The 11,291-nt window shown below is 50.5% G+C and overlaps 1 protein-coding gene across 3 annotated transcripts; it reads right to left on the reverse strand.

The window, feature by feature from the left end:
* Positions 1 to 62: 62 nt before the first annotated feature.
* On the reverse strand, positions 63 to 11,141 carry LRCH4 (leucine rich repeats and calponin homology domain containing 4). 3 transcript variants are annotated; one of them, XM_078155562.1, is made up of 19 exons: positions 10,922 to 10,989; positions 10,402 to 10,807; positions 6,532 to 6,676; positions 6,241 to 6,367; positions 5,931 to 6,036; positions 5,250 to 5,386; positions 4,997 to 5,112; positions 4,720 to 4,819; positions 4,395 to 4,485; positions 4,212 to 4,288; positions 4,014 to 4,075; positions 3,746 to 3,862; positions 3,418 to 3,477; positions 3,254 to 3,330; positions 3,027 to 3,110; positions 2,700 to 2,785; positions 2,363 to 2,500; positions 2,192 to 2,269; positions 1,239 to 1,907 (listed from the first exon to the last, which is right to left on the reverse strand). In XM_078155562.1, exons 2-19 carry the CDS (start codon positions 10,547 to 10,549, stop codon positions 1,710 to 1,712), a joined length of 1,947 nt encoding a protein of 648 aa, XP_078011688.1. In that variant the 5' UTR covers positions 10,550 to 10,807; positions 10,922 to 10,989; the 3' UTR covers positions 1,239 to 1,709. The 3 variants fall into 3 exon arrangements, with proteins under 3 accessions (XP_020834810.1, XP_078011688.1, XP_020834808.1); XM_020979151.2 differs by lacking the exons at positions 1,239 to 1,907; positions 10,402 to 10,807 and adding an exon at positions 63 to 615 and having other exon boundaries at positions 10,922 to 11,141; XM_020979149.2 differs by lacking the exon at positions 10,402 to 10,807 and having other exon boundaries at positions 10,922 to 11,141.
* Positions 11,142 to 11,291: the final 150 nt, after the last annotated feature.

Genomic DNA, 11,291 nt, shown 5'->3' on the forward strand with positions numbered 1-11,291 from the left:
TCCCTAAGCGCCCCCAGTCGTTTAAAAAAAAAAAAGTCTCAGGCATTCATTCACAGACAGCCTAACGGAAAATCAACCCAGGAGGCTCCTGGCTATTCTTTATTGGGGGAACCTGACACAGCTTGAGGTGTCCAGGGGGATTTAGTCCAGATACGTTCTTGCTCCATCCCAGACCTCTTTCCTTAGAATCCAGTTCAGCCATTTCTTCAGCTGGCCATGGGGAGTTCTATGGTGGGAGCCACAGCATTTCAGTAGGAATTACTGCTCCCTACACCAGGCACAGCCTGGAAACAGTACCTGAGTGGCATGGTGCCAGGGCTGAGGTCTTCCCACCCACATAAGAGTCCAGGGGCAGGAAACGGGACTGAAGCAATGTCCCTCTGCCCCATCCCACGTCCCAATGATTTATGGGCAGCAGTAATCTAAAGATATCCATATTTGCTGATGCAGGGAGGTTCTTGGATGTCTTGTCCCATTCCCCCTTCCCCTCCCCTAAGGATGCAAATGGGACCCTGCCTGCTCCAGCAAGGCATGGACAGCAGTGACGATGCTGGGGAGGCCCTTTTCAAGGGTCCCCTCCTCTTCTAAGATGTGGTGGGGCTGGCACAGGGACTCCTGGGGGGGAGGGGGAAATGAGGAAGGATTCTAGGTTAGTCTTCATGAACTAACTTCTCTAGCCCACCCATTCCGAGAGAGACAAGTAAGAGACCAAAGCCTGGCCTGGGGGCCCACTCTTCACTCAGCCTTGACAGTCCACTTCCTCCCAAGTCACTAAATAAAGAACACAGGTTGAATGGAGGGGAGACAGAAAGGGACCCTCAAAGTAAAAACTAGGTCTCAGACCTGGCTACTTCCACTCTCCCTTTCTGTTCTTTTACCCAACACTGTCACCTGTATCCAGCCCTGCATACAGACACTGCACATAGACTGGAAAGATGGGAGAGAAAAAGCCTTGTAGGGACGAGACAGGTCAGTGCTTAACACAAAGTGCTCATCAACTGTTAATTACATTATTGGGATAGAACTCTATGCTAATAGGTTCTGAAGGAGGGAAGATCTGAAGCAGATTTGGAGGAAGGCACTTCAAAGTGTAACTGTTAGATGGCCATGGAGTGGGGCAATGCTTTTGGCTCAGGAGACTTCCTATTTATTGGCCAGAAAAGGGAAGCAAATGGAAGATGGCAGCAGAGTGACACTGAGCAGATACAAAATACACACAACAAACACAGAGACAATGGTCATGGTCTATACAGTTTATAAACAAAGAGGGAGATGGGCAAGGGCCCCACCATCCCCTAAAAATATAGTGATCTCTCTACAAAATAAAGATAATTTAATCGGGGGTTAGGAGCAGGGGTAGAAGAGGGACCAGTATATGAGTGCAGGGGGCCAAAGCCTCTCTGAAGAATCAAGGGCCAGAGGTGGATGACCCACAGTAAAGATCTATCAGGATGAGGTCCGGGCCCCAGTGAGGACCCGGAGGGGGATGGGGCAGTGTAGGGCTTCTGAAGTCATTGTATACATTTACGGGAAAGGGAAGCAGTACAGTTTTGTGAGGGCAGAAGGCATCATTGGTCAGACAGAATAGGAAGGGGGTAGCTGAGCTAAGTCCCCACAGTGAAAAATTTTTTTTGGGGGGGGCGAGTAGTCGGGGAAGGAATTGTCATAAATAGGCACATAAGGTTTGGGGACGTTCAGACTCCAGGGTCCTAGGAGCCCAGGAGCCCAGCATAGGTGACATAGAGCAGGAACATGAGGACTACGTAGAACAAAACGAAGCCACCCAGGCTGGGAGAGAGCCCAAGGGGCAGGGGGCCCTCCCCACCACCACACTTCACAGCCTCCATCGTGGTACGTAGCCCCTGTGTGGTGCCCTGGAGGAGGTCGGAGGGTAGGCACAGGTCAGCCTGAGGTAGGTCAGAAGGGCAGGAAAGCAGAACAGACAGACAGACACGTCAGCAGCAGCAAAACCTTCCCCTCCCAAATCTCCCTCACATGCTGATGACATCATATTGGCAGGAACCCACAAGCTAAGCTTTCTCCCATACAGACATGCTTTCTTCTGGTGAGGCCTAGGACCCGTTCCATTTCCTTCATGCAACACACCCAGCTGTCCTCCCTCATGCACCCCTCTCCCACCTCCACAGCGTGCACCTCACCCCATAGGCTCCCACAGCATCCTGTTCCATACCTGAGGGACTCCCATCTTTCGACAGGCCTCTAGGAAACTCTCCACATTCTTTCGAGCCTTGAGAGCACTAAGTTTTGGCTGAGATGGGGGTGAGGAAGTTGGAGGTGAAACAAAAGGTAAACAGAGACCCTCCCTGTTTCCTTCACCCTCTCCACCCCCATATATACTAACCACAGCAGGTGAGGGAACATGGATGAAGGGCACAGAGCGTGGGCGGAGGTGGTTGGCTAACTGACACAGGACAACGCCATTAGCCAGAGCATCACCCAAATCCTCAGGAAGGGGTTGTTGTAGGCGAGATTCAAGGACCTGAGGAAACATAAGGGTTAGCTCACTGGCTCTCTTTCTATCCACCTCATGAGACAAGGAACAGGTTTCTTGGGTTCCATGAAGTGGGTGTTAGAAGAGACCCAATACCTGCAAATGAGATTGGAGCAGAATTCTTGGGTCCCTGAAGAGAATCCAAACCTACTTGGGGTTTTGAGGCAGAGGCAGAGGCAAGACCTACCTGTCGGAGTTGAGCCATTAACTCCTCCCTGTCCATTGCCTGGGGGGACCGTCGAGGCCTCAGAATAGGCTCCGATGAAAATGGGCCTGGGGAGGAAATTAAAGAGAAAAGGTTGCTTTTCCTTCTTCATACCACACTCTCCTCTCCCTCACATTTTCCCTGAACACTCCGACTGAAATCTTTTTTATCAGCTTCTGTGAAAAATGAAACTGGGGTCTAGGGAAATATGATCTACATGTCTAGGATGATATCCCAGATTGCAGAAATTTGTAGGGGAAATGACTGACATAGGGACATAGGAAGATGCCCAACAGGCCTACAACTCACCTGAGCTGCTCTGAGAAGACGAACGGAATAGGAAACTGTTTGGTCTTTGGATGGAGCCAAGTGGCTGAGGAGAAGGGCTTGTGGCTAGGGGGATATAGGGATAAAAGGAATGTTAATGAGAATGTTAAAGTAGTACTCCATCCCACCACTGTCCATAGTTCTCCTGAAGATCCCATCACCAGCTAAGAGATGCCCCTTCCCCCTCACCCTTAGGGGCCCTATCTCACCTGGACAGGCTGTATGGTGAGGGTCAGGGTTGGGCTCAGGGGCTCCAGGCTGGGGGCCACTTCGCTTGGAGGGATTGCTAAAGGGAGAGAGTTAATTGGGAGAGGATATGTTGGGAAGGGATGAAGGGTGAGCTGAGAATAGAGATGAGGAAGAAAAGACTTACTTGTAGGAGGCTGTGCTGGTAGGGCTTCCCCCACTACCTTTGTTTGCCAGTTTCAGGAAACTAGAAAGAAACCAAAACCAAAGAAAATGGAAGATACACATTGGAAGAATATTCACATAGAGTGTGGAATGGGATAAGGTGGGAAAGCTCAAGAACAGATCAAAGCCTTCCCAGCCTATGGCAGGTGGGGTAGATACAGAGGGGCAGCTTCTTCTAGCTCCACCTACCACCACCACCCCCATCCAAATGTGGCCAATCACCAAATCCTATCTATCTCATGCAATGTCTCCGACTCTGCACCACTCTCACCCTTGTCCATTTCTCATACCTCTCCTTTTTGGGGGCTCCCCACATGCCTCCCTGTTGCTGTTGTCTCCTTTCTCGATCCTGCCACAGTTGTAGAGTGTCTGGCCGACGACGTTCTTCCCCAGCTGGCTCCTCTGACCTGCAAGGTCACAGGGAAGTCAAGAAAGGGGTACCCACCCATGGGGTCCAAAGAGAGAGAGAGGACAAAGGAGGAAAGAAAGGTGTGAGGAGTGATTGCACTGGGGTGACACAGGGGCAATGGGCTGATGATGGGACTGGGGCAATGATACCTGGCATTAGGAGGCCTTTCTACTTCCATCTCTGGGGTCTTTTGCCCTGCCAGCTGCTGCTCCTGGGAAAAGAGGTTGCACATTAGTTGTGTTGACAGATTTTCCATGTCCATTCCCCACTGTTATGTTACATTTTCCTCAATGGCCCACCCAGCCCTCCCATCTCCCCTGGCATTACTAAAGCTGGGGCCCCCTCACCTCAATAGGACCTTTCTCCTCCTCCTCCCCAGGTACACTGCTGTCTATGAAGTCAATTTGTTCAGGGTCCCCATCACCTGAGAAGGCCAAGGGAGAGGATCAAGGGAATATCTAACTCTCCAACCCCACCTTCCCCATTCCAGAATCTCTCTCTTCATTCTCTGCCACTCCTCCTCCACTCACCTGTTCGATCTTCCCTCTGCTTCCTAGGCCCCCGAGGTTCTTGGGTCAATTCTGAGATACGGAAAGATAGTTCCGAAAATTCATCTGTCAGCTATAAAGAGGGAGAATGAGGGCCTCTGAGACCAACCCCCAACATCACAATTGGATAGTATGTGATGAGAGGTCCCATAAAAACCAAAGGCCCTTAACGCCTAGTCCCTGTGTCCTATCTATCTCTTTTTCTGGTCTAGGAAGATAGTAGAGGCAGTGGATCTCTCTGTCTGGGAAGAAAATACTTCTTTCCAAGGGGTCGGGCAAGGAATGTCCCACTTGGGGAGGCCCTTACCTCATTTCCAGACCACCTCTTACTTCCACTGTCAACACTGTGAAAACCAGAGTCCAGCCCACCATCATACCGACGTCCAGGGAACAAATCTTCCACAGGGCTAGGAGTTGGGGGAAGCCATGGTCGAATGTCAATTGGATAGTTCTAACACTTCCTCCCCCCATCCTCAAATTCTCCATTTATCTGAGAAAGAGCCCAATCCAAAACTATGATGAATACAAAGCTAGGACACCGGGCTCTCATTCACCACGTAGCTCCTCTATAACTTGTGACCCACCAGGGGCTGAAGCTTGACGAGTGAGAGGGTGGCAGGTCCCCAAATCCAGAGACTCCCCGCTCTCCAGCCTCTGATGAAAGGTACTTGAAGATGTGAAGCTTTCCCTTCAGGCAGATCTGGGGGTCAGGAGAAAGAGAGGGAGAATGCAAAAAGAGTGATGAGAGGCAGTCTTCAGGGTCTGCCTCTTCCCAACTTTGGAAAACAGCTAGGCTGTATTCTGCCCACCTGCCCTTCTAGGTCCAGGGTACCTCACCTGTGCAGGAGGGCTCTGAAGGGGATTGCTATCCAGCAGAATGACCTGGAGGTGCCTGAGGCGGCGGAAAGAGCTTGGGATTCGAGAAACATGGTTACAGGAGAAGTCCAAACGGACAAGAGGAAGGTCTCCCAGCTCTGGAGAGCAAATAACAACTTGCGGTTGGATCTTGGAATGGAAGGTCAGCTCCAACCTAACTATCCAACCCTATTTCCCACTGCTTTCCCCACCCCACACACCTTCCATTCCTGCCAGGTTATTCTCCTGTCTACTGGTCCACACCATGCTCATTCCTGCCTCTGTGTCTTCCATCATGTTACCCTCACTTGGAAGGCTCTCCTCTATCCAAATCCTACCAACCGTCAAGGCTCAGCTCAAGTTTCACCTCTTCCGTGAAGCCTTCCCTGGCTCTTCCAGCCCACATTGGTCTCCCCTTTCTCTGAACTCCTAGTATACTTATAATTAGAACCACACAATTTAGCATTTCATTTACACACTGTCTTGTACTTTTCTCTGTCTCGTGTCTGTTAGTCTGGCTTCTGTGACAGTAGGGACCACACATGCCTGTTTGTTAAGTGACTAAATGGGTTGATTTAAGAGGGGGATGGGTGGTGGGGGGAGGAGGCTTCCTGAAGATCACTGAGGATTCTACTAACCCATCCAGGCCCTGACCTCCCTCACCATCAGGCAGAGTGCTGAGCTGGTTCCTCCGAACATTAAGGTCCCTTAAGGAGTGGAGGTTACCCAACTGCAGGGGAAGGGACTGGAGTTCATTGCTGCTTACGTCCTGAAATTAGGGAGGAAGTTGGGGCTTGAGACCAGGGTCAGGCCGTGAATCCCTGGGCCAGCCCCTCTAATCCCATCCATTTCATTTTTTGGCACCATCACCTATTCCCCCGCCTTCAACCCAGCTCCCAGCAATCGCTTCTCTTCAATCGTCCCTCCAAAGAACCCAAGGACCTCCCCATTTCCCTGGCTGTCCCATTCTCACAAGCTGTCTTAGGCTTCCCAAGGCCCCAATGTCAGGAGGCAGGGCTCCCAGCTTGTTGTTGCTGACAATGAGCACACGAAGGGGCAGCTGGCATATATAAGGAGGCAGCGACAATAGTTGATTCCGGCTGTAGTAGGGGGAAAAAAAGTAGGCTCACAGTTCAGACACAGATGGCCCAGGGAATGCCTCCCTGCTTAGCAGGTTCTCCCATACATGAGGTTCAGAGTGGGGCAAGATATTCCCACTCCCCTTCGATTCTAAAGCTGAGACCTCCCCAAATAACCACTGTACCTTAGGTTGAGGTAAGTAAGGGCCGTGAGGTTCCCCAGCGCTGGGTTCAGACACCGAAGACAGTTGTGATAGAGGCTCAGCCCCTCTAGGGACACCAGCTGGCATGCTGCCTCTGGCACCTCAGGGAACCGGTTCCTGGACAGGTCTAGAGGGGATCAGGTAGAGTAGGGGATAGCTATGGGAAAGTGCAGTCCTCTATATAACAGGGTTCCTGACTTACCCGGAGGTGGCACAGGCATCCCCATCTCCTACTATAAAAAAAGGGGTGACTTCTTAAGGTTAACATGACTTAGGCCCCATGAAGGAGAAGGCAAGAGGATAAAAGAGGATCAAGGGGAAACACAGAAAATGTTGAGGTTATAGGCAGGAGGAGCAAGGAAAGAGCCTGAGAAAGGAAACAGGGGCTTCCCATCTCCCTATATAACATTCCTCTTTCCCCACCCTCACCTCATCCTTAGCCTATCTCAGTGCAACCTAAGATTCCCTGTGTCCTGGCTCCAACTGATCAAGCAGAAAGACACCTCCTTCTCCAAGCAGTGATGAGCTAGAGGTGAGGATCTCAACAGTTTAAAAAAATTTCTCTCAACCAATTCCCTCCAGACTGGCCCCAGATGGCTGCTTGCCCAGGGAAGCTATCATGGCTGCTTCTCAACAATCCCCATTCCCCAATCAGGCCCTCCCCCTCCAGCCAGATTGCATAACCAGTTTCACTTCCTCTCCACCTGACCCTGCTGTGTGAAGCTCAGCCTTCACTGAAACAATTTCTCTTCTCCCCCAACTCTCAAGTGGGATGGGGGGGTAGGAGTAAAGTGAAGACCCAGAAGTACTGGAGTCTACCTAACTCAAGTAGCTAGCTAATTCACCTAGGCCAAACTGAACCCCTCTCTGCCCCTCCACTCTAGGAAATCCTAGAAACCCAGAACTCCTGTTGTTTCTACTGGTCACCCTGTAGGGGTAGGTATTCCAGGATCTGGAGTGGAAGGCTTGGACAACTATCTGGATTAAACCTCACCACCGTTCTCCAGTGCTGGAGGAATAACTCTCTTGAGGAAGGGGGCCACCGAGGAAAACTTTCCCCAAAGAAACTGGTCTCACGACAAAGTGAAATGGAAAACAATCTATCCACCAGCCCCCTGAATTTTTTGCAGGGCAAGCAGAAGGGTAAAGCCTCAGAAGGTTCTGCTTTATATTTCCCCAACCTATAGATAAGCTATATGTCATCTGAGAAAACATTTCTGGACATATCTAGGACTCCCATCCTCATTCACCGCCACATGGGGAAAGGGTAGGAGGTAGGAACAGGCTGGCATGCGATTTTGGAAAAAGTCCTCAAAGTAGGAAGGGGAAAGGAGCCCAGGGTTGGGGAAGGGGAGGGGGGGAGGGGGAAGAGGAGGACAAGTCAGAGACAGGATGTGGTCAACAGCAGGGCTGCGAGCACTTCTCTTTTGATATATATTCCCCAAACCCCACCTCAGGTTCATCCCTGTGTTAGGCCCCAGGGAATAGAGTCCACTGGAATGAGAAGATAAAGGGTATTTCTCCTGTATGGAGAGGGAGGTATTGAGATAGATGGCTTTAGGGAAGAAGATCATTTCTTCGGGTTCAGAAAGAGCCGAGAGAAGGAAGAAAAATGACATTCTAGCATTCAAGTCAGAAGTCTAGGACAAAGAAAAGGAGAGAGAACTCTGTTTTATCAGGGTGTGGGGAGGAGGAAACACTAAAGAGGAATCTCTAGAGAAAGTTTATTTTTCTTCTCTGTGATGATGGAGATTGTAACAGGCAGAAAAAATAAAGTTGAAGGGGGAAGGGGCAGAGGTACTGGGCTTCCCAGTGGGGTGCAGGGTAGCCTCTATTTCCTCTTTAACCCTGGAGGAAAATCATAGAACCTGGCTGTAAAGCAGAAACTGGGGGAGTTTCAGGGAACAGAGTTTAAAGAAGGTAGTAAATGAGGCAGGATAGCATGGTAGGAAGAGTACTGAGTTTGGAGCAACAAAATCCCTTAATTTCTCCAGGCTTCTACAAAATTAGGGAGACTAGATAACTTAAAAAGTCCCTTCCCACTCTAAATCTATGATCCTATGATATGACGCTATCCACCTTTAAGGAGCCCTGTGCTCCAGACACTTCCCTTTCCCACACCGGCCTAACCAAGAGTATGAAGGAACCCTGGACAGAAAAGAAGCAGTCTAGTCCATACAGATCTACCAGAAGGAACAGAGGTGATGGTGTGTTAAAGGATAAGAAGGAAGGGTACAAGGAGAGCTGAGATTTTCCCACCGTCTTTATCTGCCACATAACTGTGGACAGACACTCCAAAGTCCCAGATAAAAGACTAGAAGGAAAGTGAGAACTGTTTGAGTATGGGAAGAGGGTAATGACTGGTAAAAAGAAAAAGAAGAGGAGTGGGAGTGGATTCTAAGTGGTTCTTCTTTCTCTCCCCTCCCCCTCCCACCTCACCACGCCCCCACCTCCTGTGCCTCCTTCAAAAAAAACACCAAGATCCATGGGTGACATTTGGTCTTCTGCAAGGCAAAAAATGGAAAGAGCACTGGGTCTCCAGTCAGGAAAACCTAAGTTCAAATCCTGCCTCAGACACTTTCTAGCTACGTGACTCTGGGCAAATCCCTTCACCTCTAATTGTCTGACGAAAGCGTCCACTGGAGAAGGACGTGACAAAGGACTCCAGTATCTTTGCCAAGAAAATCCCATGGACAGATATGGTCCAATAGGATCATGAAGAGTTGCAAACAAACAATAAAGCCTATTATATATATATAGGCTGAGGAGATACACAGAGAATGAGATATGTCTTTGAGGTAGGAGTTGGTGGGGGTGAGGTAGGGAAAGGAGATGGAAAGACCTATATAGACAAGCCTAAGCTAACCTAAGCAGAGGGGCCTACTAGCCACGCAATACCTAAAGGGAACTGAAGAAAAAAAGAGACATACTGGTTCTTTCTAATTCAGAAATGGGAAGGGGGCAGGCACAAGCACTTACTTCAGGGAGGAAAAGGTTCCTTGAGTGTGGTGGTAGGAAGACTTCTGAGTATAGGATTCCCCAGATTAAAACCAAAATAGGAGAGAGATGGCTTGGCATTTCACACCATAGGCTGGGCCAGGGTCGGGACTCCAGGAATGCAGTTTTCTAACAGCTGCCAGCTCTAGGTCCCAGCATGCCTTAAGAAGCAGCTGAGTCTGAGCTCCCCAGACAATTTCCCCAACTAACATCAGCTCAGCAGACACCATGATTAGAAGGCACTATTGTCTATTCCTCAAGCGTTAAGTGTAAGCGAGAAGGTAATTCATACAAATTATTGTAGTGGAAAGTATACCGAATTAGAAGTTAAGAAACCTGGGTTCTAACCCCAGTTAGTAATTACTACAGGAAGGTGGTAAACCTGTGTGACCGTGGGCAAGTCACTTTCCTTCTGTTTCTTTACTTGTAAAATAACTAGGATGGATAACAGGATCTCTTTCTAAAGTTCCTCCCGGTTCTGAAATACTGGAATCTTAACTAAGAAGAATGGGTGTCAGGAAAGAAATAGGGAGTATGAGTCTTTTCCCCTTTCACTTCTGCAAGATCTGATTTCTCCATCTAACTGCAGTCTTAACGATCTTCCTACCTTCTAGGAAAGGAAGCAGAAACTGAGGTGTGAACTCTATGGTCCCTATGAGGTCACAGGCTCCTCTCAGTGACCTCACGGATGGAGGGCAACAGAAGCCTCAAAAAAGAAACCAGGGATACGATAGGGCAGTTAAGCCTAGGTAAAGAGGCTTCAATTCACAAGGCTCTTCCCCTAGGCTCACTGATTGCTAGGGTTGGTGGGAAGGAGGAGGTGTGCTGAGATTCCAGTAAGAAAACGAGAACCACCTGGTGCCAGAGTGGGTAGCCCTTGGAGAAGACGTGGGTTCAGGTGAGACTTGAGACGAAGGAGGAAAGGAGGAGAAAAGCAGTCAAAAGTCATCAGGGTCAGAACTTCGAAATGAGGAGGCCTGCTCAGTTTCCTCATCTGTACCATGAGGAGGTTGGGGTAGATGGTAGTTACGATTTCTTCCGGCTCTAGGTGAGGGGGCCAGCTTCGGTGCAACGCAGTGGACGCCAAGTTATGCAAATGAAGAGGCGCGGTCAGAAAAGTTCCAACTAGAACTTAGCCAGTTGGGGCATAGCTTTGGAAACGATCAGCGAATGCAAAGGCCGACCGGCCAGGTACGGAAGGAAGGTGGTAGTTTACGCAGAGGGAGCTCAGATTCGGGCCGGGCAGGCCGGAGGGGCGTGGCTATGCAAAAGAGAAGGCGCGGTCGGAAGCTCTCAAGGGAAAAACACGCGCAGGAGGCGTGGTTATGCAAATAAAGACCCTCGAGTCCCAGGCCCGGCGCGAGGGCGCACTTACCAGCTTGGGTGATGTCCGACAGGTCGTAGCCACTGGCCGTGCCCCTAGGAAACTGCTTCAGACGCCGGTTCGACAGGTTCAGCGTCCCAGTGGCCACGGCCTCCTCTAGAGCCCGCTCGGCGCTACGGCTACCCGGCAACCCCGTAGATCCCGGAACCCGGGCTGCTGCCGCGGTCTCCTCGCCCCCGACGGCGGGTGGGGCTACCACTGCAGCCGCCATCCGCACCCGGCAATTCCCACAGCTGTCTGACTGACGGGAGCGGCCTTACCCTCCCCCCCTCCGTCCTCGGAGCCGCCGTAGTCTCTCCGGGAGGAGAGAGAGGGGTCAGAAACCTCGCGGAGCAATCGCCGTCGCGGGACGGGTGCGGCA

This window comes from Phascolarctos cinereus, unplaced genomic scaffold (assembly GCF_003287225.1).
Source record: "Phascolarctos cinereus isolate Bilbo 61053 unplaced genomic scaffold, phaCin_HiC Scaffold_5;HRSCAF=322, whole genome shotgun sequence".
NCBI lineage: Eukaryota > Metazoa > Chordata > Mammalia > Diprotodontia > Phascolarctidae > Phascolarctos > Phascolarctos cinereus.